The sequence below is a fragment of the Harpia harpyja genome, chromosome 1 (assembly GCF_026419915.1).
Source record: "Harpia harpyja isolate bHarHar1 chromosome 1, bHarHar1 primary haplotype, whole genome shotgun sequence".
In the NCBI taxonomy this organism is placed as follows: Eukaryota; Metazoa; Chordata; class Aves; order Accipitriformes; family Accipitridae; genus Harpia; species Harpia harpyja.
The window spans coordinates 15,972,539-16,000,035 of record NC_068940.1 but is presented as its reverse complement, the minus strand read 5'-3'; the positions used below and the strand labels follow the sequence as shown (position 1 = coordinate 16,000,035).

Below are 27,497 nucleotides of genomic sequence, written 5' to 3'. Positions count from 1 at the left end.
CAGAGGAAAGGCAGTACCCAAGCCACCACAGTTGCCATCGTCTCTCTTGTTCTCTTACATAGAGTTGCCTCTGGAAGTGATATCTTTTGCATCAGTAGAGTTTTCAGATGGACTTACCGCAAGTAAGGTGCTTGGGATGTATTGTTGCTGTTCAATTCATACAGTGAATCTGCCCGCAGTCCATCAGCAACAAAGAGTACGAGACGTTTTGCTGGAGGTGGCAGTGGAGTCTGCTGAGGAGTCATACCATGAACCAGGGGAGAGCTGAAGTAGATTTCAAAAATGGAGACCAAGAACACAAAATGCACAAGGAGACCAGCGAGTATGAAGACTGGTATACCCATGGCAACAGCAGGCTGGCAAGGCAAAGTCCAACACTGAGAGGGAGTGAGAAAAATAGTTAGGCAGATGAGACTTATCAGAATCAATATTTATTTCATTTGTTATAGAATGGGAGTACCATAACCACAGTCATTACCCAGGATCCGTAATCAATTTCTGCTTCCAACAAGCTTTTTCCCCATAAGTTTTGGTCAAAAGTCACTGCATGGCTAATTCAGACTTTCAGATAGTAATTATGTCTCAGCAACTCATCTCTGGTGTTTAGTGGGGTATCAGATGGCTTCAAAAGACCATTGAATCAAGCCAGTTTGTCTGATATTCAACAGTTTTTTGTTACCTACATCAGTGACAGAAGACTCAGACAATGCAATGTCTCCATGAAGATACTACCCTCTGCCGGCTGATTGCATGACAGTGTTGAGGTATGTCGAGGCAAATACAAGCAAAAGACAGCTAGGGAAAGCCATCCTATAGCAAACATCCATCCAAAATTTCTTTTTCTAAGTTTACTATCAATTCTGGGCTCATTATATTCTGCCTAGAAACAGAAAACTTCTTTTAAAGTAATGAAGATGCTTTGCTGAGAGCAGAACACTATTCCTCTTCTAAAACAGGTGACAAAAGCACAACAGCTGAAGGATTATGTTTCATTGATAATTATATTCCCTTTTAAAATGTTTTTTCTGCCCTCTCATCCTCTGAAGTCAGGTTAGGGATACAAATATGTTTAACAGCATGTATGCTGGAAATTACATGTCTGCCACATGTAGTGAGGGGTTCATGCCTACTGAAGGCAAAGCAAATATTTATATTGACTCAGGCAAGTGTGGGATCTGAGCCTGAATGAGGCTTAGTTCTGACAAAGTACTATTAGGTCTGTCCAGGCTGCTAACTTAGTTATTTAAATACTAGCTAATTATCAACCTCAACAAAACAACACCCCCACTCACCAATTTAGAAACAGAAGTTCCTAACAGCCTGGAAGGTTCAGATATTCAATTACCTATGTAAATACACACCTCTCTCTAAAAGAAACTCTTTGTTTCAGAATCTAGTCAGTGCTTCTAAATGACAATATATAAGTTTATCTTGCTATTTATGAATTCCAGTAGCTGGACAGACACAGGCAGCCACCACACGGTAAGACTATAATTCTTACCAAATAAAGAAAAAAGACTTCACTACCACATAACCTTAAGTCTGATCAAAACTCTGAAAGATATTTTTAAATAAAAATTCTAAAGGGCCAGGGAAAACAGAGAAAAAAAACCCCACATACTAAAAAAAATTTTGAAAGTTAATATATATTATTACTTACTAATGCAAGGAAAATTCAGATCTGTATGCAACTTAACCATAACTTCCAATTCCACCCATTTTCCCTACTGAAACACAGATGCAACAACTCTAGTCCTAATCAGAAACATTAATATAGTAATTTCTCATTTTTGAGATTTGGAGAGAAAACCACATAACAAGATCAAGATAACTAAATACAACATTTCAAAGAGACACATAGTAGTCACACTTAAGTGATCAAACAAAAACTTTTCATTAATCAGGAACTTATGTGCTTCTGTGTCTACAAGTGAGATTCCAAGAGAGACTTGGAATATTTGTAAATATCAGTTTGTTTATTTTTTATTTTTAAGTACTCAGGGTTCCTGCATGAATTTAAATACATGAAACCACAGTCACAGAAATACCATTAAGTTGAATGCCGGACCTCATTTTATTCAATCAGTTTTATTTTCCATAGGGCTTTTTCTTTTGATATAGTTGTGTTTGATAAGAGAATCCAAACTATTCATGCCTTAAACTGATGAGACTAAACACCCTAATAAACAAAGCAGTTACTTCAATCAGATACTTGCTGTTGTATACTCCCAGTGCTACAGTTCTATAGCTTAACATATTCTAAATTCTTCTAATTAAAGAATTAGTAACCTAATTGTTTTCAGCACTAGCTATTTCTCTTTGCTTTAACTCTCCCCAGGCCTGAGCCCTTGCTTGCAGCAGAGTGCAATCAACACAATTCAGATTGAATGCTGTCTTAGACTATAGTGATCTACAGAATTAATTAAAAAAAACCAAAAACCAAACATACTTTCTTTTGCAACCACAGTTTGACTACATTACACTGTTCATCTGGGCACAACACATCCAACTGCTCATCACCATCAGAAGGTTTCAAGACAGGCAGCTCCCAGAGCACCTCCTGCCTCTAGCTTAGCTTACGTTGCTCTTTTAATGCATGACTTGGTGCGTCACCACTGTGACATACCACTGTGAAGAGCATCCTATCCTCAGGCTTACAAATACTTTCCCACAGGTATAAAGTGTTTGGAAAGCTCCTAACTGCATCTCAGCTGAATGCCAGAATGGCACTTGGTGCTCTTTCCTAAGGGCAGTCTTGCTTTTGAACTACTAAGCTATTCGGCAAGGTGTTGCAAACCGGCACTCATCTGTGGTTAGAGAAGGTTCCAACTCAACGAACAAAGTTTAAATACAGTCAACAGCAATTCTACAGAACCAGTGACCTTCTACACCTTTTCATCTTGACCAAGTTACAACTCAACTTGGTCACTGCAAGCCCAAAGTGCCTAAAGTTCATTTAAGACAGCTGATATGCAAAATACATCCTCTTCAAACATTTAAAGTATCATGGAAGAACAAAATGTTTCCAGTAACTAGTTTTCAATGGAAAAGGAAGTTCTTTATCACTGCCTGGGTTTCTCTGGGACTTCCAAACCAAAGCACCCATTCTACCCCTGTAGGACAAACACCCAAGACGAGGCTTTTTCGGGCCCAACTTTCCACAGGTCCATTCCCAACTCGGTGTCAGCTCCTCTCAACACATGCTGTGCCACTTGGAGCACACCCCCATTTCTTCTCAGCCCATGATACTGATACCTATTTGACTGTCAAGAAGGGTGAAAGACAAGCAAGCAGGCACATGGATAACATTTCTTGTAGAGATCCTCTTCTCTAACAGCTGAATGGGGCAGGCAGGAAAGATCTGACAAAGGAGAGCAATGAGACTGTATCAGAAAAGAATGACCGTGCACATTAGTCCTCTCAAAGGGAGACAATGCTCAGGGGAAGGGCAAGGTTTGGGTCCTTGAATGCAGAGTTAAGTTTCTGTTTTCACCCATGATACAGAAACATTAGTTTGCCTAAAAGGTATGGCAAGATGAATGAAAATGGGCAAGTTAATTTCCAGAAAGCTTCTCCTAGAGACTGAAGACAGCCAGAGGGATCCCCCAGGCACACTGCCTGTGACAGACGCTGCAACCACTATATGTACAGACCAGCTTCTGAGCCACCCTACGCCAGACAAAACGGTAACCAAGATAACATATTTAGTCATTCATATTCACTGAATTACAAAATTACTTATCAGATATCTGACAAATACATCTGGAAACAAGCAGGTTCAGATATTAATGAAGTAAAGTATTCCCTGTCAAAGAAATGCCTTCACTAGCCCCTCTGAATTTAAAGGTACTACAGTCTAAGACAGACATGGGTGGAAGACAGTTGAACAACAGGCTGAAATGGCCCCTTCCCATATAAAAACCAGTTTGAGAAAGAGCTTGTCTAAGTGATCGATTGTTGTGCAGAAACAGGTGTTGGCTGATACTGGTGCATTTCTTGGCTGAATTGCTACCAACCGGTACAGCACAGAGTTCTTTTAACTAAAAAAAAAGCTGGCACAACAGGACGTCAAAGAAATCAAAAAGAGCATCAGAGGTACCATTCAGAAGTCTTCTTCAGTTTGCACCTACACTGATAAGAAAAATGAGGATGCTTTATCTCTCCTAGGAAGAGAGATAAAGCAGTCACCCCAGCTACAATCTAAGTTAAGGCCAATAGAGCTGACAAGGCCAGACTACCAGCATTTCACTATCAACATTTAATTGTAAACTTCCGGATTTCAGGTGTTAAAATATATGTCCTGCAAATTGGAGGACAACCCTCTTCCCTAATTAGGAATGCCAAAGTCACTTGAATTCACATTTGCAGGTATTGGAGTTCCTTAAATCTAGGATGGGCTACCACCTTTCATTCTGCCGTGCAACAAGATAATTTTGTCCATCCATTTCTAGCTACTTGATATGAAGAGTCATTAGTTCAATGGATGCCAAGGCAACAGAGAAAAAACATCTCTTCTTGGAGCAGCCATCCATCCCCCGGAACCCTAGTATTAAAAGTTGATTTACCATGGATCACTGAACCTTGAACGGTAAATCATCAAGGAAGACAGTGAAGGTAAAAGACAGAGGGACCTCTGGGATTTGTGAATGGACCTCCATAGAAAAGGAAGATTAATGCTAAGGAACGTTTGTGCTGTGTAATTGCAGCTACAAGCATTCGTGGCACGAACAGAAGAAAAAGATTAGTATCTCTCACTTCAAGTATAAATTGGATACTTGTGGTCATCTCTCCTCCATTGCACTCTTGCATGAGGGGCCATCACTACGGAGAGGGAAAGTTAATATTTATCTTGAAAATATCCTTTTCCGTACAAGATCTGGACACAACCTTCATGAGTCAGAAAAAGAAGATTTAGTGAAAACCTCAGTGTACATCTCCTGGCACATCTGGCTTTTTTCTGCCTATGATATGCTCTAGCATTTTTTTCCCCCACCCATTTCCAAGAGCAGTGGAATCATCAGTTGATCTGTGTTCTCAAAGATGCAATGCAAGGTCTCAGACTGCAAGTCCAAAGAGGGATGTCACTTAGCAGTCAGCCTCCACACCACCAGTGCAGGATCAGCTGGAACCAGTTGACAGCACCTCTAAATTTGAAAATGCGCTGATCTTCACTCATCTGAGTCTTCTGCCATACAGAGATGTCTTCCACTCCTCTTTTCTTCCCCCTTTGTGCTTTTGCATCACCATTTGACAGGGTGGTTCAAAAGCCAGTCTGAACCTGCAGATCCGATGTGGAAACCAAAGGCTGAACAGGATCTCATAGGCGTTCTGACGGGCCTGTTGGCATCAGCAGGAGCTCCAAATGGAAGCATCAGTATCAAACTCCTTGGTGCCCAGCAGCCTTCTGGCATGCTTTTCTGGCTGAGAAGAGGAGAGAGTAGCTAACCCAGTAAAATTTGGGTGCTCAGCCATCCCTCAAACCTGTAGTGTCTACTCTCATGCGTTCCGGGCACAGAGAAAGCACAGCTAGCACTGTATATGTATCTGCCCTAGCAGGAAACATGCTTTTCTATATACTATTTCTCTGTATCTCACATGAGATACAGAAATGAAATCCAGCTTCTATGGGATACCACACAAAGGAAGAGAGTCCTTTAGTTTTCTCCTCCCCCCTCTGTTACAGAGGTCATCATGAGCAAATTTCTCTGTAGAGCCTGGTGCTTGATAGTTCAAGACAGAAACCTTGCTAGGCATGCTAAAAGGAAGAAATAACAAGGATAAAAGGAAAAATGTGGATTAAACTCTAGCTTAGAAGAACAAGCAAAAGCCACAGACCGTCAAGAGAAGAAAAACAGAAATGTATTAAACACGCACAGCCCTTTTCATTTTGGAGGACAAGGAGCCAGACCTATTTATTACTAGTGCAAAAATGTCTCTGCCCTCAGGTGCCTAGCCATCCAAAAAGTGGATAAACAAACTGTCACTTGGAAATATATCTTACATCTTTCTGTCAAGAAAACTTAAGCCAAGGATATCTCAGCATTTTTTTGTCCTCTGATACTTTCCCAGGCAATCCCTTAGCAAGTGACTTAGTGCACTACCTCCCACAGTCCTTACCTTCACAAAGCAACACACCAGCTTTGCCCAAATCCTGACTGTATTATTCTACTTAATTCTGTTAAGCCATTGCCTATCACACCAAGAGAAGAGAAAGAAGCTTCTAGCCTTGTAGATAACAGAGGAGCATGTTGCAACCTATTTGCCACATGCCATTTCTTACTGTCCATCCAAACGTATCACTTGTTATAATACAGTTCAGACAGCCAATTCACCTCCCTACAGACTCAGCCCAACTAGTAAGCTACGTATCAGACTCAGATTTATTCTTTTCTTTCTATATTTTTTTCCTTCTGTCATTGCCTCCTAAACTAAATACAGAGCCAATACTGATACTGTCCAACCTCCAGTATGTCAGAATTCAAGCTGTCCCAGTAAGATATTTTTTGTTCAAACAATTTGGAGCCAACAACACAAAGCTGGCATGGATTCTTAAATAAAGACCATTTTGGGATCCTTAACAGAAAAGTACTAAAGATCCACCAAGCTACTCACTGCCTGTTAAATATGAATTGTCCACATGAACAGAGCAAGTAGAAAATTAGCACTGCCCTGGCTATGGCAGGGGCTTCAGCAGACTTCAGAGCTTCTCACTTTATTGGATGTTGAAAACGAGCAGAGAAAAGAGCGAGCAGATGCAGGGGAGCAATCATTCCAACAGACAACAAGGCAGAACCATCAGACACCTTTCTTAAAGTCTAGGAGATTAAAGAAAGAAAAGCAGCAAGGACCTCCTGACCGCAATTAATTATTTTTCCAGAATAAAGTGATTCACACGTATTAGAGAAGGATTTTTTGGTTGGTTTGGTTTTGGTCTTTTTTGGGGGTTGGTTTTTTTTTTTTTTTCCCCCCAGAATCCTCATACGGGAAGTTCAGCTGATGGCAGATGGGATGAAGAGACCCTCTCTTTCTTTGTACTAGCACCTATCAAAACAATACAAAAAAATCCTGCTATTAGCTGTGAGTTCCTCCATGTCAGTGCGAGGACTAAAACACCCAGACAGTGGCAGGGGAGCAAGTAAGCTGCAATGAGCCACTGAAGCCCAACCATCAGAGACAAGAAGCAGGCAGTTTATTTCACATGAGCTTTTCCCTCTTTTCAAGTTGATCTATAACTTGCTGACAAGACTTCCCCCCCCCTCTTTTTTTGACTCATGCCACAGAAGCTACATCCACAGCCCCAAGCTGGATCAGGTTCCTCAGTGCTTAACAGGAGGGCTGACATAATTAAGTGCAGCCCTCATTTTCCCAAAGTAATCTACATCTAAGCTGCATTCCTCTGAAGTTATAATCTCTCAGCACTATTTATGAGACAAAGAAAACTGTACTTGTACCACAATACAATATAGTTCTTCATGAGAAATGTAACATTTCCCTTTTATATTTTTCATTCTTCACATAAGCAATAAAACATACAGAAAATACTACACGGAATATGCCCCATTGGCAGGAATATTTTTTTAAGGATAATAAAGTGTCAAGACAGGGAGCTCAAGATAAATTAGTTATTTCTTTTAGAGGGACCATGCTTCACTAATACCATCAAGTCTGTTGGTTAAGATGAAGAAAATCCATTGGAAATGCATTTTCAATAAGCATCAATGGCCTTGCTAAGTATCTTTTACAGAAAAAAGAAATAAGACAGGAATGTCCGCAATGTTTCTGGCTGACGAATACATTTTTCAACTAAACAGTGTTGTGCATTTTGTAATTTAAACTGTCAAAGTAGTGACTGTACAATTTGTCCGTACATAAAAAATGATCCTTTTGCTTAGGGCAGGGGAGCAAAGTGGAAGTCGTGTGGTCTAACTGACAGTATTTTGCATGGTATGGCAGTTAAACATCATCTAAGATGGTACTAGCAGTCCCTACCCTATTCTTTTACTAATTTAGATTTTTTAAGAGTTACACTAGTCAAGAAATGCAATCAAGTCATTCCTGCTGTCACAGCACATACACCTATTGACTGCATAAAATAATTTATACAAGAGACTTGCCAGCCAGTCTCAGAGTAACTCTCTCTCATATCTTTACACCCTACTTAAGAAACTCCAAACCCTCATCTTGACTTCATCATATAATCATACTATGAATAGAATCATAGAATCATAGAATCATTTTGGTTGGAAAAGACCTTCAAGATCATCGAGTTCAACCATTAACCGTGCACCTAGTTTTATCCCTTACCCCCTTCGAACCTAGTTTAAAGCCCTTTCTATGAGCCCTGCCACCTCATGAGCAAGGATTCTCTTACCCCTTTGAGATAGCTGGACACCATCTGTCGCTAGCAAGCCCGGTGCTGTGTAAGCCTCCCCGTGAACAGAAGTGGGATAGTGATACAGTCCCTTTTCCTCCTTTCCAAAATTTCATTCTCTTTCTCTATGGAGGCATAACATGCTTTGCCAGACAATGAAACTGCAACTACAGTATTTCCACTTGCTCTTGCACTGAAGTGGCTTTTGTAATTCAAACCATCTGTTTAAAATTATTTAATGTTCAACATCTTCACTGAGCATTTTAGGGATTATAACAACAAATGACATCTGGTTTAAATTTTAAATGTGGTTCAGTAAAGCACATTCAAAGCTGAGGCAAAGAGCTCAAAGAATATTTAATTTTCTTTTTAATATCACTTGATAATCAAAATTACTCCGCCTGCCTAGAAAAGTCTCTTTTGCCAAAACTTTTCAAGCATAAATTTAACTATGGCCTGCAAGGCGCCAATAAAACATCAAGTGTCCTAATACTTGAATGTACTGCAAATCAGTTACTCCAATGTCAGCCTACGCAATTTTCTCTGAATTATCCTGTAAAGATGGGAAATCATATCCCTAATCTCCCAGGCACAAAAACATACTCGAGAACAACACTGACAACAGGACAGCATTGACAAAGATAACAAGGGTACTTCTTTTAGAAATGATGACCGCTTTGAGGCATGAAAAAGAAAACAAGGCATCACCCTTTGGTAACACTTGTTAGCCAAGTGGAGGAAAAAAAATGAAAAGTAGAAATTCAGCATTACATCTGCTCAGTATGCAGGCAGCTAGAAATTCAGAACTCAGAAAAAGCAAAACCCAGCAACAATAAACCCCGAGTGGTTTTGCTGCAAATCAGCTATTTCACTGGGCAGCAGCATTTGGGAGGGCCTGTGCCTGTTTTCAGGAGGTATTTGCAAATCCTCTTGTGTATTTCTTGATTTGTGAGTCATTCAACAATACTCTATCAGCAAGACTTCTTCAAGCACTACTGTTCTACAGCTTAACATGATATTTTCATCTCAATATGGATTATTTAGTTCTTTTTGTGCTGCCAAGTGTGTTGCATTACTCAGATTTCTCTATTCTTGCAAAAATTAAGGATTTTTTTTCTATCATTGTTTTTTCTTGCCCTGTTTGGAGATCTTGTAGATAGATTTTTTCATATTACCAGTTTCACGGGATCCTTCTGGGGAAAGAACATCAGCCTGAGAGTGTCTAACAGAACCCAGCCCACCGACTTCCACAGCTGCTATGGTCAAGAGGCAAGTGGCACTTAAGAGAATGCAAACGCACGGAAGGCAGCTTGCCACAGCAATCTTGCTGTCTCATCAGAGCCCTCCCTGACAAACAAAAGCTGAAAGCCCCCTGAGATGTTTTTAAAGAAATTGCACTAAAACTACGCAATAAAGCATGTGCATCAATACAAGCAGCACAGTTCTTCCCTTTAGCAATAAAAGGGACAAGGGTCAAACTCTTCAAAGTCATACAACAAACAATAACATAGAGCACTCAGGGAAAGGGATGGAAAAAGAACTTTCAGCTGCATTGAGCTTTACAAAACCAGCTTGCAAATGTATTCTGTATACACACAGAGGAGAAAACAGCCTTTGACAAACAAACAAACAGTGCTTAAAGTATGTTCCATAGAAGCTAGCATGAATAAGGAAGGTATAAACAAGCTGACAGAAGTTGTTTGTCTTAAGTCACATTTTCTTATCAATATCAACCATTACAAATAAACAGGAATTATGTCAAATAGTAACAAGCCAATCTGTTGAATCTTGCACATAAGCCTCTGAATGCCAATTGGCCAATAGCTTCAGTTCGAAGGCAAAAAAGGACTACAAGACAACCTTCTAACCATACAGTAATAATTTTCAATAAAATTTCAAAATTTCAAAATAAATTTCAATAAAATAACTTTCAAAGGAATACATAAGTCAAATAATCAATTTGTAGGGTCCCACCCTTCCAAAAGCATTTTTCTAAAAAAAGGACTTCCAAGCTTTTGAGTTCAAAAGTACAACTTAATTATGCGAGCCAGTTGAATATAATGTATAACTGAATACTATTTAGCTGGCTAGCGTAATTGATATTTTATGTATCTTTACATACCAAACTTCAGTTCACAGCAAAGTTGACAGAGATAGAGGTAAAAGTCTCCCACCGAGAACAAAAACTCTCTTAGAGCCTGAGGTGAACACACACAAGGAAAGCAATCCAAATCGGAGATGCATCACGCGACACAATTCACCGATGAGCGCGGCTGAGAAGAGCAACCTGTGAGCCCAGAGGGGAGCGAGGGCCGGTGGCCCCCCGGGACAGGGAAACCCGCCGCCCCCTCGGCGGCAGGCGGGCGCTCTCCAGGGTCCTGCACCGCTCCCGGCCCCCACGCAGCCGATCGTCTTCACGGTGCGACCCAGTACTCGCCACCATCAGAGACCAAGTCCCGGGGAAATCCCACCCTGAAAACATGCCGCCAGGAAGTACTGCTTCGTCATAAAGAAATAAGCACAAGGGAAAAAAACCTCTCGAATTCCTCCACTCACCAAATGAAACAAACTACTGGAAAAAAAAAATCGCAATAGCCAAGTTGTAAAGTGCAGAAAAACACTAAAAGGATGGATTATATTACCTTCAAGAGAGCATCAAATTTCTCAGCTAGCAATGTAAGCGTATACAGTATTTGTCCAAGGATACTTTGAGGTGTAGTAAGAAATCTTTATGCAAAGGAGTCAGCTCCTCTTTAACTCTTCCACTAGCAGCCATAGTTGCAAGGTGTTCACATAGAAAGCACTTTCCTAAGTGTGCATAAGACACAAAACCCACTCAGATTATCAGTTACTGCAGCCTGAAATACTTACATTCACTTTAGAATAAAGTTCTTTTTGCTCCAACAGCAATCTCTACTAACAGAATAATTAACATTCATTAACATTTATGATATATCAACTTGTAAACACCCTCTGCTGAAACCCTGTGAGCCTACGTTTGTTTTTAAGACAAAGCCAAGTCACTTTTCATTTCTGTAAGACACCTTTATTTTTCAGCTGCTGACTGACTCTAGTAATTAACAGAGCCAGGAAATGATTCCTGGAAACAATCAGTATTCTGCCTCTTTGCAATATGGGGCACTGGTGATTTAAAAGGAAAGCTCCCCACCGCTCAAACTTTTTTGGCAAAAAAATGGCAATAGCTTCATTGTAGAAAAAAAGCTCAGAGAGCAAGACAAAAGCTGTTGCAGACCCAGAAACCTGGAAAACACAGATGGGCAATATCTCTCCAGTTCTCCTATTACATCTTCCCCCCAAAGATGGAGAATCATTTGTAGTTTCCTGATCTCTCTGCTGGCAAAAGAGGGGAGCGATACAACACAGATAGGTAGAAGACTCCAAAGAGATGGTAATTACTATCATGAGACAGACATCAAATAGAGTTTCACGTCAAGAACACGAAGGCAAAGTCTACCTATCTTAGTATCTGTTCTCAGGAAGGACACAACCAGCTAGTTTTGAGATGACAGAAAAAGCCTATTATTCACTTCTGTGTAGCAGTTATTCACCTGTACCCTATCATCTGCAGAAACTTGCTTGTAATTAAAAGCATGTTTGAGGTCTTCACAGTCACAAATACTGCAAGGAAAACAAAGCCAGTACAGCTGCAGAGAGTTGTCCTGTCCTCCTCTGCTCCTGCCCGCTTATTCCCATGCCAAACCTCCTCCTTGGGCTGGCACAGCCATCTGTACAACTGTATAGTCAAGCAGGCTGGAGAATGAATTCAGCTGAAAATAACCTCAAGAAAAAAAAGGGAAGGAAGAGTAAAGATAACTTTGCTGTAGTTTAGTTCCCCAGTCTAATTCCCAAAACAAACCTCTGTGTTGGCACCATCTGCCAACTGCATCTCCTCCCAGCAACAGTGCTAACTCAGCATGTTCAAAGCATGAACTCAGACTCCTACTTTGTTCTCCAAAGCCTGCATCTCACACTAGTTGTATTCCTTTTATTAACACCACAGTTTATTGCATGACCTCCTCCACAGGCCATCTCAAATCTCTCTTACCCTATTTCCCCTTATATTTGAACATGACTGAAGAACAGCAGGCAGTATAAGGAAAATATAAGGGGTTTTTTTGCAAAACTGTGCAAATACTAAATTGAAGAGGAGTAAGGTGAAGCAGGCAACCCTCAAAAGCACAGAGCAGCAGCATGGAATCAGCACAGCAACATCTCTGCAAGCTGGCCCATGCTTCTGCAGTGATAGGAAGAAATAAGATCTTTTCAATGTCAAGCCTTAATTGTCTTGACCTCCACAAAGCTTCAATACAAGACACTTAAATTCAGGCCAAAAGAGCTTTTCATTTGAATTTAGTACCTTTAGACCTCAGAACTCAAGAATGACTTTATAATGATCATTTTCATACTTGACTTCAGGGTACTGTTTCCCTTCCCCATCTACACTGTCCTTCACCATGGTGCAGCATGCTAAGGCATACCATCTTAGAGTGGTCTGTTACCCTCTAGAACAGCTTTCTGTGCAGCCTACACTTCCAGACAACACACTCCATCATCCAGACTAGGGAGAACAAAGCCCAAGCAATTCAATACTTTAGTGTTTGTGGTGTCATAAAAGGTCATATCTTTTATTCCCAAATTATGTCTCCTCACTCAACTGTAACAGCATTTTTTCCTACCTATTCATTCTCACAAAAACATAATACACACATCATGAAGCTTGAACAAGTTTTCTAAATCAATCCTTAGGCTCTGAGTGCGTTTGCTCACTGTATTTTTGATGGTAGGCTTCCAAATATCCACTGTTCACCGTAATGCTTCAAAACAACACTTTTAGAGGTAGAAAAACACAGCCAAACTTTGATTCAAAGGGATTTGGGGGCTTTGTTTTGTTTAATTCAGGTCCTCATCTGACTTCATGGGACATTATCACATTTTTGCTGAGGCTGAAAATATTTCCAAGAGCCCCTTCACACTGCTGTACTGCTTTTACTTCAAATCCCAATTTAAGAAACACTTTCTAAAGTCAGTTTCTCTGGGTAAAGCTATGTCTGTACTTAACACACAAGTAACTGTTCACTACTGATACAATCTATTCTCGTTAAAAAACGTGCCCTTAAAACTGATACAATTTCAGAGAAATGGCAGAGGTCTGTAAGCACAAACTACCAACATTATGAATCTCAACATGTGCGTTATTCAGCTCCTGCAGAATATCAAAATATTTTTGAGGTTAGAGTTTACAAAGCACTAACATTCAATTTTTAAGGTCTGAAGATAAACATAAAAATCGTAACTTCCATAAAGTTTCTTTTGAAAGGGAGTAAAAGTTAGTCTTAAATAAACATACATAGACAAAGATTCTTTCAGGTAGCTCAGTTTTAGAAGAAGAGTTAAGCAAGAGTTGGGAGAACTCACAGATCTGCATTATTTTAAAGTAGAAATCAGATTTGCTTCAGATTTGCCTCCATTACTTTGTTCACGGTCTTGATTGGGAATCCAATCAGACGAAACAAAGCTACCCTACTTCACTGTAGGACTCACCGGGACACATTAATTCATACATTCCAAGTATTCAGCACATTTTTTTAAAAATGAAATCAACCCTGTCTGTAGAAGCTGAAACAGAAAACCCTTATAGCTTGACTTAAACTATGCGTTCATTCATTGTGAGAGCAGTTGACACTGTACTAGAGTAGCACGGAAAGAAACCATACTTGACACACACACAACCCCACCAAACAGCATAGAGGGAACCTGAAACTGGTCATATGTTTAAGTACATTAAACTTTGAAGCATTAGCTCGAGATTTAACACTTCTACCAAAATCAACACAGTAAAAGCAAAGACTGATTTTTTTTTTCCTACTTATTTTCCATCTCAAGAACTGCAAGTTTAAAAGTTCATGAAAAAACATGCATAGATGGAAGAAATTATTTATACAACACCACCTCCAAAAAACTCTGAAGATTTTTTTTTTCTACAAGCCCCTTGTATTTTGGATACTTAGCTTGTCAGACCTGTTTTTAGAAATCAAGCTGAGATGTATTTAGGTATGTCGTTCTTCAGATATAGAACTCGAGTCCTTCAAAAGTTAGAAGGAAACATTAATTCCAGTAAGAAACAACACAGCTTGATGAACAATCTGCCTTTCTCAGAATGACTAGCAAATAAATGAAGAGAAAAATAATTTGTAGCTATCTGTCTCAAGTAGACCTATATAATGCTTTGTTTCCAGAACTTACACATCTTCTTCCACCTCACACATCCTCCAAAGTGCTACGCTTTCCTTACCAGGTTTTCTTCTCAGGTCTCTCAAAACAATATCCCTTTGGTATACCACATAAGAAACTGTTTTGAAGCATATTGTTAAAAACAAACTTTTCTACCTACATTCTTCAGCTCTGGAATACACATTTCAGCTGTATTAACTTTAGCCCAGCTAACCATAAATTATTTTGGAGCAACTGAGTGACATCTGTAAATATTTAAGTTAGTTTCATAAACCCAAACAAATAGAGGAATACTTTTACATTATTTTAGGTGAGGAAGAGGGAAAAAAGTTAGTCCTTCCTGCAACTGCACACAGAAGTTGCCAGAAATCAGTCTCTTAAAAGACAGATAGAATTTAGTGTTTGAACTACATCTGAACAACTTCGAGGCACATGTAAGCATTGCCGATCGCCACTAGAGGCTGCTACAGGACATCAGTAAGTTTTTCCCTCCATTTTAAGGGAAGAGGCACACCACCACCGTTATCAACTGTTATCACGTTTATACTTAACATGCTTTAACTCTCCAGAAAGGAAAGGAAAAAGCATAAGATTTCTCTAAGGGTTACTAATTCCACCGGAGCACCAACAGTGAAATATTCTTATTTTTACTGTGGTCTGAGTCGAATTTTAAAGCATTTTTGATATACCACCATTTTACTTTATGCTACAACCAGGTCACACTCCACTACTTACTCTCGTTTTGTATATCGACAACATAAAACAGTAAGTTAGTAAAAAAAATTCAAAGTTTATTACAGGAGGGAATGCGAAATTGATCACACTATTCACAAATTTTTATGCAAATTAAAAACAGAAGGAAAGCACCGATCTTTTATAGCATGCTATCATGATATGAATGGAACAGCTTGCAGTCACAGTACTGGACATTGCTTCTAGATCTCGATATCACTGCAAAACGTTGCCACTATTTATTACCAAGATTACAGCCGCAGTTTTGCTCTCAGTTAAGCAAGTAACTCCTAGTGAATCAGCTCTACACAAACAGAGCTCCTATTAGTGTGAATGGGACATTATTGTCAAAGGAACAGAACACAAACCAACGCTGACCCTGTTGTGCATCATTTCTAGTGAGCTGAACTTCCTTCGGTAGCAAACGCCACCTGTTGCTAATCTCCGGCTTCAATTCGAATTTCTTGCCAGGTAAGAGACAAGGTAACAGCTTCGCATCGTCTTTTTAAAACTGACTGCGTCGTACTTCCAGACACACAACTTACTACCACCCGTGCTCGCACCCTCCCCAGTTCAAGGCCTAGCAGGCACACCTGATGCCGGAGAACGGCTCAGGCCGCCCAAGCACCCGCCCGGACCGGGGGCCCCACACTGGCCCACCCAACACAACCCGGGCACCGGGTCGGTCGACGGGTGCCTTGGGGCCCGGGCCCCAGCCCGGCCTTTGAAGCCGAGCCCCACACCGCGCCCAGCAACGCCCTTAGGCCACAGACTGGGCGGCCGCCGCGAAGCCCCCAGACCGGCCAGAGCTCCCCGGAGACCGGGCGGGGCAGGCCTGTGCCCACCCCCTCAATCAGGGACCGGGACCCGGGCGACCGACCCAGCGGCAGCCTTCCCTTCTCCCCCCACCCCCCGGGAAGCACTCAGTGCGCACGCGCCACGACTCACTACTCTCTCCGCCCGCCAGCCCCGGCAACTTCCGCTTCCGCCTGGCCGCTCCCGCTGCCCGGCCCCGCCCCCATCCAGGCGTGGCCCGTGAAGCCCCGCCCCCGGGCAAAGGCCCCTCCCGCTCCTTCAGGCCCCGCCCCGAGCTGCCGCCCGTTTCCCGCGCGGAGGGGGCGGGCGCGCGGCCTCGGCAGGGGAAGGGTCCGGGCGTTGGGGCGCTGTTGGCCGGGGGAGCTCTCGCGAGAGTCGGGATCCGGAAGCGGTAGCGGGGCCGGTGGGAGGCGGCTGAGGAGGCAGTGGCGGCGGGAGGCAGCCACTGTTGCCGCCGGCGGCAGCGCCCGCAGCAGCGAAGGGGGCTGGCAGCGGCCCCGGCCCCGCCAGGAGCGGCTGCGGCGGCGGTTCCGCGCAGGCTTTGCCGAGGTAGCGCCTTGGCAGCCGTCGCGCCGTGTCGGGCTGTAAGATGGCGGCGGCGGGCGGGGGCAGCAGCGTGAACCCCTTCCTCAGCGACTCCGAGGAGGACGAGCCCGAGGAGTCCAGGCCCGGCGGCGGCAGCAGCAGCAGCAACGAGCCGGGCGGGCCGGCGTACCCGCAGCAGGAGGCGGCGGCGGCCGCGGGGAGCCCCGAGGAGCTGCCGGGTTTGCGTGCGGCGGCGCCGGGCGATGCCGGCGGCGGTGCGGGGGCGGGCGGCGGGGCCGGCGCGGGCCCCGGCGCGGGGGAGCCGCCGCGGGTGTCGATGGACGCGATAGCGGCGCAGCTTCTGCGGGACCAGTTCTTGCTGACGGCGCTGGAGCTGCACACGGAGCTGCTGGAGAGCGGCCGGGAGCTGCCCCGGCTCCGCGATTTCTTCTCCAACCCGGGCAACTTCGAGCGGCAGAGCGGCACGCCGCCCGCCGGCGGGGCCCTGGGCGGCCTGGGCGGCAGCGTGCTCGGGGGAGCAGGCGCCAGGGAGCCCGGCTCCGGCCAGCTCAGTAAGTGGCTCGGGGGGGGCAGGAGGGGGCTCCGGGGAGCGGTGGCAGCCGCCGCTGGGCGCGGGGGGCGGGCGGGGGTGCCTCACGGTGCGGCCCTTGCCGGTGCGTGGCGGTGGGGAAGAAGGGCGGGCGGGGGGGGGAAGGCGTTTTTGCATCGCCGCCTGTTTTCTGTTACCTGCGTGCGGGACGGGGGGGAGGCTGTAGGAGCAGGGCGGCCGGGGGCTGAGAAGATGGGGCGCCAGGACCGATGTTACCCCCGTCCCGCTCGCGTACCTTGTCGAGCCTCGGTCTTCCTGTGAAGGTCACACGTGTGCCAAACGTGGAAGAAATGTGATGGATGGAAATGTCAGCCTTAGTTTTTAGCTGTCTCGGGGTTTCATGTGCCTTCTTCAGTGCCTGCTGTCAAGAGATAAGTCGTATGCTGCTAGCAGAAAGAGTTGGGAGTTAAGCCGCGGCTGCTACACTTAAAAGTCTAAAAACTGTCAAAAATGGGTTGTCAGGGGCCAGCGTGTTATTTCTGCTGATGCATTGGAATGGCTAAGTCATCCAGGGATAGGTCTGAGTTTCACAGGTCATGCACAACTAATACAATGTTTCCTGCAATTAAGGCTGTCCTGTTTACCAAGTGCCTGCAGTCTTTGGCTAGCCATTTTGGGATTTGGAGCTGGGTTAGTACAGCTTTTGGGAGAAAAAGTGGTGCAGATATTTGGATGGAAAATCATCACGTAGCTGGCCTCAAAAGCTTTTCAGTTTAATGGTAGAGTAGATGGCTTAGAATAAAATTACTTGTGTGTCTTATCAATGTTACTGTCAAGAAATGTAGAGTTCTAAAAAGGAGGTAGCTTGTGGAAGTGGCTTTGAGAGAGAGAAGCTGCCCAGCCACCTGACTTTTGAGGACTTAATGAACTCATGGGAAGGTACTGAAATGAAAGGAGTTGTGGTTAGCAGACAGTTGAAAGACTTATTTACGTGTATGTGTATTCTAAGACACCTAAAGGCATTTTGTAAATAGTCCCATATTTTTGTTTGCTTTAAAAAAAAGTTTCTAATGTTGCAAAGACATGCAGTTAGACTTAAAATTTGGAAATAACTGATAGTATCTAGGTGTCTGGGATAATAGGAGACATCTAAACTTTCAACTTGTTATTGCTTTTCAACATCTTTTTTTAATGCATGCTGTGTTGTTTGTGTTTTGGTTATCTTGTTTATGAATACTTAGAATTTCATACTTGGCTTTGTCCAGCCAAGAGCTTCAGTGTGGGCTTCTTCATTATAAGATTGGTGAATGTTGGAAAAACTCATGCTTCAAGGCTTCGAACCGATATAAATTTCTGTTTCATTAAAAGGAGCTTCCTCGGGGATTCCAGTCAATTCATCTGATTGATTAAACATTCTCTTTTCTTTGTTAACATATGTTGTTTCCAGTTATTGATAATGTACATACTCCAGTAGAACTAGAAAAACAGCCTGTGTTAAGTGTGGTGTTATACACACAAAAAAATGACCTCTTGCAGTCCTAGACCAATGTACACTTATGTGAGAACATCTTAATGATTATTATGCTGACCTGCTGAATGATAGATGGCAATGGGACATCACAATTAAAAAAAGGAGGGAGGAGGCAAGGGAGAGAGAGGAGGGGGGACTGAAACTTATTTTGGAGCACTTTAATAATACTGAGGTGTGCTAAAAATAAGCATCACGCTAGACCTTAGGTTAAAGGTTAAGTGTGTTTTGAAATCTGATATCTACACCAGGTTAGAGTGCTTTTCAAAGGATTTTTTGGTCTCAACAATGATTCAAAAGCCAGTTCATATGAGTGACATTGAAAGGTGACAGATCCAGAACAATTAAAAAAAAAAAGTATTTTTGTATAGCTCAAGTAGATTATTGAACTTATTGCCATCAGACTTTCTTGCAGTCTGGAGTCTAGCATTGAGCTAGCAATTGTGACAGTGCTGTTCAGCTGAATTTAATGTCAACAAGAGCTGATAGTGTCATGCCTCTGAATTCATGCCAGTTTCCAAATTTTAAAAAACAGATTGCAGAAGGCTCTGATGGGCTGAAAATTATATGGTCTTTGCAAGAGTTCTTTTCGCTTTCCTCTTAAGCATTTGGTATTATTGGATTTAGGTAGAGGTCTAAGCCACAGGTCAGATCCAGCAGTAAGTTTCAATAGTTTATTAAGTTAGTAAAAAAGTTCAGTTTTGTTGAAAGGTCCCTTCTGTTGTGCCCGCATTCGTGGATCCTCACATGGAGACTTGCAGAGAATGTATGTGAGAGTAGTGCAGGTACCTTCTCTCTCTTTAACATGCCAAAAGGTATTTGAAAATAAACCAATAGTTTTCTTTATGGAAACTATTGATGTAGAAAGTAGCGGAGTTTGGCATGATTGGCATTTCAAGGTCACTTAAATTTTATGCGTCAGTGAAAAAAAAAATCTTAATGTGGTCAGATTAAAAAAAAATATTCTTTATTTCTGTTGATACCTAAAGTCAGAATTTCTTCTCAGCACTAGCTTTGCACCTGTTCCTCCCTGCCCCCAAGTTAGATGAATTTCTATGGTTTTCCACCGAGGTTTTTGATAATTTGAGTGGATGCAGAAAAAGCCTGACTGGCAGTTCTTATTGAATGTGAAGTATGTTTGGAATGCTGCCTGAGGATTTCCACCAAGCAATGGAAGGCTTTCATACTGTGCGTTCCTATACAGAATGGGAGAACTTCAGTGCAAGTGTTCATTGGCACTTCTCAGAATCCTTTTAGGCAAGCTAAACCATGAGTGCATGGTGGAAATTCTTTTGGATTTTTTCAGATCTTTCTCTTTATAGACTGCTATGAAGAGATTTTAATGAAGTATCATAGGATTTAAACAACTAGCATCATGTGGTCAGCTAGTGACTTAGAAGCTGTTTTGTCTTTGAACCATGCTTCAGAGCACTTGGTTACAAAAGCAAATGACCGTCAGATGACTAGGATTTCTTAGTTTTTTGCAAAAATACCCTTACGTTTTCCAGTAGCAGTAATGTCACAGCTGCAAACAGAGATTAAGATATATTGTAATGAAAAATATGGAAATGTATATTGTGTCTAGCAGCTTTGCTCTTCTAGTTTGAAGCAAATTCACTTTGTGAAGGAGTCAACACTGTTGCTTTAGATGCACAACACTTGTGTACAGTCATCCTTCATGTCCTGTATCTCTGCTAGATCTTCCCAAACTTCTATGACAGCTTCTTCCCTTGGTTTCAATAGCAGTAGCTCCACATCTGCTAGAGCATTTTGATACCACTTTTCTAATGCTACTCATGTGAGTGGTATGGTTTGGAAGTCCCTCCTTCATACAGTATTCCAGTTCTTTTACAAGGCTTTGGTTAGCACCTACATATTAAATTTAAACTTGTGTTCCCTTCCCTATCATCCTTGCATAAGAAAGTACAGTACAAATTGAGACACTTGAAACTTAGAAATAAAACTGCGGCTCAAATGTCTCATCCCTGTTCCCAAACCTCAGATGTTTTCCCGTATATACATACGACTATAATTCGGCTTGAGCATAGTGGGTGAAGAAACTTTTTTGTTTTTTTAATGTGATTGATATGATGCCCTTTGATTGCTATGCTTGGCGAATGCTCTTTCCTGAAAGGAATGCAGTTTACACTGTTAGAACTAGCTTTAGTCTTAAAATCTGCCATTTATTTTTTCTTTATGGCTACAAAAGCTCAACATTCTCAAAAATTTGATATAGCTTTAATGAAAATCATAAAGAAGGGGTTTGAGCACATATGTTATATTTATGTTTTTCAGGAGATGATTTGTTTCTAGTTATTTCCAAAGTGAAGTTGTTTATAACTTTCTGGGGACTTGATTCCAGTTATATTAAGTTAATCTGTGAGTACAAAAGTACAAAGTATTGCTGCTGCTTCATAGTAAGGTCCTGGCTTTGTTTACGATTTGGGAGTCTTTTTATTGTTTGTTTGTTTCGGATATTGTGCAGTATCTCTCTGTTTTGCTTATAGCCTTTGAAATTCAGATGCATCCTACTGGAAAAAGCCATGTGGGAAGAGTGTATTGATTATGCTTTTGTGAGAAAGGGGTGTCTTGGTAACAGCTCTCAATCCTGAGTTACAGACATTGTGACTGTGCAGGCCCTTGTCATCATCAGTGTTTCACCAGATTTTTGTTTTGTATGAATACATAGCAGAACAGGGCTACCTCAAAACAGTTCATTATATCTCAGCTTAAAAGGCAGTCTAAATGAGATAGGAAACTGGGAAGAAGACAACTTCTGTTATTCTGTTGTTCTCATGACTAGTTCTTTGTTAGGTGTTTTGTTTTTGTCAGCTCAAGTATTTTGTTTGTTACCTTATGAAAGTAAGCAAAATATGTAGTCTTGTTGGCTACCTCTCCAGATGCTGTGAGGTGGAATGATGACTTGTAGGTGAGGCAGTGGTTTTACTACCTGATTTGGGAAAGGTGCTCCTCTTAGTAAGGACAGGATGGAAGGGTGCAGATAAATAGGTAATCAAAGCTGCTGGCATCAGCAGATGGAAGAGACTGAATGTTGTCTCTTTAAAAGATGTACAGAAAACAGCTGAAGGAGTAAGAAGTTTGTATGTAATGCTGAAGTAAAGGGAAGCCGAGTTCCCTGCAGACCTGCCAGAAAACAGTAATGCCTGGATGAAACCTGAGAGATTTCATACTGCTCTGATATTGGCTTTACTGATAGAGAAGCCAGGTGAACTTTCTCCCATTGCAACTGCTTTAAACCCCCCTCCATTTTACTGACACTGGTATTTCTGAAAAGTTTTCAGTGAGATGCACTTCATAGCTTAAGAGCTTCTTAGTTTAAGACTTCGGCAACTGTTGGGAGTTGTCAAAGGGGTGAAACCAGGTCTGCTGGAAGCTGTTTCTGATGGATAAGTGGATAGTTTAAGCTTTGGCTGACATCTGTGTTGGGGTGATTTGGGATGCAATGGTAGATTGTTAAGACAGGTTAGTCCACATAAGGGTATAACTACCCAAACAAATAACAAGATAAGGTAGCATGAGATAAGCATGACATTGATGGGCAAAGAAGGACAGACTAGCCACTAGTACTAGGCAGGCAAATACCAAGTTATCACTAAGTAGCAAGTGTATCCCATATGTTCCTGTTACAGTTTACATTGTAGTAACTTACTTGTGTGTTCTTGTTCTCTTAGGATGTTTACAGGTATGCTAAGGGGAATTTAGCTGCTTTAGTCCTGACTTTGTTCTGTTCCTATGCCAGAATTACTGTTACGTTTCTATGTTGGGCAAGACAGAAGTGAACCTCTATATATAGGTACTGTACATTGTTTAGTTATGTGCGAGTTTAACCATGCCTTGGTTGACGGCTCCAGCAAAGCGAGCAGGCTTTGTGCTGAAGCAGCACACGTTTCCTTCTGACAGGTTTGCTGTTAGGAAAGGAGAGATTTTGGGGAGTGGGGGGGAGAGAAGGAAAGAAACAGCAGTAAGATTAGCTAGAGCTTTGCATTTCAGAACCAGCCACTGGAAGCTTCTTTAAGATCCCCTGTACATAATTTCAATTCTGTATATCGAGTTTCCTGTAGCTTTTCTTCCTCTGAGAGTTATCATTTTCTTGACTGAAGATGTGACTTTGTAAATTCTGTTCAGGTGAGGGAGTGCTTGCTGGAAATTTTATGAGATTCATTACCTGATACAAAAAGATTTGTCTAATATTTGCAAGCAAGTCATGATCAAGTAGGTATTGATATCGGTTGTATTGGAAGCTGATCTGCGTGAAGTCCATCATCTCTGTTAATTTAAAATTTGTAAATACTGGACTTCTATGTTCTATAAACTCAGAATTACCGAAAATATGGGAAAAGAATATTTTTCAGGAAGTTCTTATACTTTCAAACTAAACTAAGATTTGTTACAAATTCTGAGTTAGGTAATTTATATATATATGGAACTATTTAAAGTATAGCATCAGAAGTCTCCTTCCTATCAGTATATAAAGATAAGTCATAAAACCTTATGCTGTTGTGTGTTTGAAGTTATAACTCTTTATCTTCAATGTATTACTCGTATTTCCTTTTCTAGTGTATTGTAAAGATGCAGGTTTGAGAAACCGAGTTGAATTCTCTTCTAGCATAGGCTAAAACAGAGTGATTCAGTAAAGGTTGTAGGCCTTGTATTTTTATTTATGATGCACGTGTGTGAGACGTGGCACAAAGTATATTGAGTTTGTTGGACAAAAAGGTAAAAAAATTGTGTGAAGATTTTTTTTTTTAAAGACAGACCAAGCTGAAAAAGCCTTTGAGAAATACTGAACTCTTTCCCCCAGTGCCCCATAGGGGAGAGGCAATTTACTTCCTCCCTTCCTGCAATATAACGCCACATGATGGTGATGCAACTGATTACTTTGCTGTTGAATTGAAGGAAATACTGTTATGTAAAAACTCACAGAATAAGAATTTCTTATTTATAGAACAAGTACTTTTTCATCTTGGTTTGATGTTGGAGGGGAGAGAGAGCTATCAGCTGTTTTGTCATTTGAGTAAGAGAACTCATGACAAAAATAATCACAGAATCACAGCATGGTTGAGGTGGGAAGGGACCTCTGGAGGTTGTCTGGTCTGGTCCCCCTGCTAAAGCAGCGCAACCTACAGCCAGTTGCTCAGGACCATGTCCAGATGGCTTTTGAATATCTCCGTGGACGGAGACTCCACAATCTCTTTGTGCAACCTGTGCCAGTGCTCGGTCACCCTCACAGTAGAAAAAGTGTTTCCTGATGTTCAGAGGGATCTCCCCGCGTTTCAGTTTGTGCCCACTGTCTCTGGGCCAGTCCCTGGGCACCACCGAGAAGAGCCTGGCTCCGTCCTCTTGGCACCCTGCCTTCAGGTATTTATACACATTCGTGAGATCCCCCTTGAGCCTGCTCTTCTCCAGGCTGAACAGCCCCAGCTCTCTCAGCCTCTCCTCATAGGAGAGATGCTTCGGTCTCTAGTTGCTAGTTTTTAATTTTTTTTTTTTATATATTTTTAAAATTCTGCATAGAATCCATGTGGACACATGTTGTTAAAACTTAACTGGAAAATTTACTGCTGTCCTGAGATAAATGCGGAAATCAGGGAAAGGGAAACATACTAGAATTGAAATATGAAGAAAACTGAGACAATACAATGCTTGAGAATCAAGATGGGTTATTATCTATACACTTTAAGTAGTTCCTCAGCAAAGACAGCCATTTAAGGACTATATTGATATAATTTGCTTGATGTCAGAGAGTATAACAAAAAGCTGGGTTACTGCAGAGAATGGAAAAATCCTTGTAATGCAAGTTAATTGATACACTTCGGGAAACGCAGTGCTGCAACATCGAGCATGTAGAGTTGATTTGGTGCTGTTGATGCTTTCTGACTTCTGCTGAAGCCAGCTAGGGTCTTGAGCTGGAAGAAGTACCTCCATGCCATGTTTCTCCCTTAGCTTTTTTGTTTTGGGAAGATCTGGTAGCTCAAGCACAGTGCAGCACATATGTAGGGAGCCAGGCTGGGTTTGATGCTTTCCCCAAGGTCATATGCTCCTGGACTTCAGTGTTCACTGCAGCAACATTCAAATGGCTTTGTGCAGGGCTGGCTTAAGTCTTTCAGACTCTACTAGTTTGGATGCTGCCTGAGACTGTCTATGCAATAAGCCCCCCACAAAAGCAGTATGTTGCTGGTACGACTCTCCATGAGATCAGCTCGGGTGCATCTGTATCTTAACCCAATTCAGTGAGTGTGTGTTATTTGTGTGCTAGGGTGCAAGATCTATCTGTTTTCTACTTGTAATTTCATCTTTCTCATGAGCTTCTACTGTGTGCCTGTCACAGGAGCGAGGCTTACATCTTTTTACTGCAATGTGTCTGCAAAGTATTTGTTTCGCGTATGTGGTGATTGTTTTTTCTCTTTTCTGCTGTTCTTGGCCAACAAGCATAGGTTAGTTTTCTCCAAGTAGCTTTAGGGTTTTTACCCTCATGTACTTTCTGTAGCTTGTTAGTAATATGAAATACATAAATGTATTGATCATCTGTTTTCAGTCTGGTTTGGATTGCCCATCAGGGACTAGTATTATCTTATCATCTTGAATGACTGTTTTAGGTAATTTTTAAGTGGATTGCTCTGACAGCTTGAAAGTTAATTTTATTCTAGTAGCTTTACTTTGTTTCCTTTTCATTTGGTGATGGTCTGAGGAGTTCTTTTCAGAACATACCAACTTTGAAAATTCAGCAGGTCTGATTGAGTTAGAACATCTGAGAGAGAGCAAAAGAGGCACTTGTAGTTGCAAAACAAGGTTGATAGGTTAGGTACTTACGATTTAGTGCCTGATGCAATTAATTACTTAAAGGCTCTTAGTTCCATCTCAGAGTTACCATAGCAATGTGGAATGTGTTGATCTGGCAAAATTTACTCTGCAAGTTCAAATTGGTTTAAAAAATTTGTATATAGGTCTGTTTCTACCATAAAGGTTTTATGGTAGATCAGTTATCTGCTGCCATGGATCAAGTTTGCTTTGCTGGCTGATCCAGCATTGGTAAGCTTGGAACAAGTTGAAACATATCAGAAGTTTTAAATGCAGCAGCCATTTAAGGCTTCTCAAGGTAATATTGCTTCAGAGTTGTCTTGTGAAATTTGATAAGGCTTAAAGAAATTTGCAGTATAATTTATAGGGAATTAAATAGTTTAATTCATTTATTCATATGTATTGCACAACGTATCTATTTCAGTTGCTACATAATGCAGCCACAAATAGAAACTGTGAATTGATGATCACTTGTTAAAGTGTTAATGATGTCCAATTCTTTCATTTAATGTAGAAGGGACTCCATTAAAGCCTTTCAGGTTTTTATGTTATTCCACATCCTCTGTGAATGCTATCCCTCTTTCCAGTTGGTTTATTCACATACACATATGTGCAGTTCAGTACTAATATGGCGCTTAAGCATGTGCAGGTAAATATAAGAGGAAGTTTATTCTTTCTCCCAGATAGTCTCTGTCCCCAGTTTCCTTGGCTTCTGCTGTTCTGTGCCTGTGATACTGCGCAGGACAGCTGAAAATGCAAGTTATTCAAGGGCATGCTTTTCCAGACCAGTATCTCTAGAAGAGAGCAGGCCATCTGTTGCATGGCCGTAAGGGCTAGTTTACTCTAGGTCTTGAATATTTAAGGCAGGTAAAATACCTAGTTTGCTGACTTCTTTACCATCAACAGAAACAGATCTAAAATATATATTTATGCACTCGCATTTCCTTAGGACTGAACTTCAACAGTTCTTTTATTGTACCTGTAGCACAGAGAAAAAAGTGGCAGACCCGAGTAGTTTCTAAGGAAACTTCGCCATCAGGATCTGTTATCAGAGTACTTGCTGGTTTGCCTGTATCTCTTTGAACTTAAAAATTAGGTTGGATGTCCTAAATGTAAAGATAAGCTGTACCCTATAAAATGTGTTGTACTGTTGTCCTTTCCAGATGTATATGAAGGGTTTTTTTTCCAGCCTTTGATTTGCAGACCCCTTAAAGTTTCAGCTTTGTTCTCCTTATGACATAATTTTCTTCTGGATGAAAAATTTTCCATCAGAGGTTCCTCTGTGCAAGAAGGTTGTATGTGTATATTGGGAGGAGGGACAGCTTAACTTATAAGAATAGCACGACTCATCAGGAAAAGTATTTTAATATTTTTAGAAAAATGTGTTTTTCTAAAGTTACATGGAACTGTATTCTTCCGTCTCTCAAAGCTTGTCTTAGTAATAGTCCTTGGGTTGTAGGTTGAATAACATTGCAGAAGGGGGCTTTTTTAGCTTCTCACTTTTCATAGATCTGAAAGAGTATCTCAGAATTAGAAAATTTTGCTTGAATTCTCTCACATACAGCTGTAATTACATGGTTTTCTGACATTTATAATCCCCAACTACTTTCATTGTATAGTTGTTCATAACATTTGGAGTCTAATTTACTGCCATATATTAAGATGTAGCATGTCTGTTGGTTGAATTATCATTTTCTTTTTTAATTCACAAGAAAATTGAACCTTGGAAATTCCCTATTTTAATAATTTTGCTCTACAAAACAAATATTCCATTTTCAGTTCAAGAACAAAGTACAGCTTATTTCTATTGCTGCAGAGAATTGCATCCTGGAGTCCTATTGGGTTTTTTCCTTTTCTAGTAATAGCCATCAGGATGGTGATGCTAAGGAATAATTTTTGATGGC

At 41.5% G+C, this 27,497-nt stretch overlaps 2 protein-coding genes across 6 annotated transcripts in view; one reads left to right on the top strand and one right to left on the bottom strand.

Moving 5' to 3' along the window:
* PIGN (phosphatidylinositol glycan anchor biosynthesis class N) overlaps positions 1 to 16,369 on the bottom strand; it is a 112,534-nt gene extending 96,165 nt beyond the window's left edge. The window contains exons 1-2 of the mRNA XM_052780809.1: positions 16,304 to 16,369; positions 118 to 377 (exon numbers count right to left, since the gene is read on the bottom strand). Coding sequence (XP_052636769.1) covers positions 118 to 344 — 227 coding nt within the window. The 5' untranslated portion in view covers positions 345 to 377; positions 16,304 to 16,369. The remainder of the gene's footprint in view (positions 1 to 117; positions 378 to 16,303) is intronic.
* Positions 16,370 to 16,547: 178 nt separating this feature from the next.
* Positions 16,548 to 27,497, top strand: part of RELCH (RAB11 binding and LisH domain, coiled-coil and HEAT repeat containing) — an 87,474-nt gene continuing 76,524 nt past the window's right edge. For all 5 annotated transcript variants that reach the window (XM_052780785.1, XM_052780776.1, XM_052780767.1 and 2 more), the window contains exon 1: positions 16,548 to 17,268. In XM_052780785.1, coding sequence (XP_052636745.1) covers positions 16,761 to 17,268 — 508 coding nt within the window. In that variant the 5' untranslated portion in view covers positions 16,548 to 16,760. The remainder of the gene's footprint in view (positions 17,269 to 27,497) is intronic.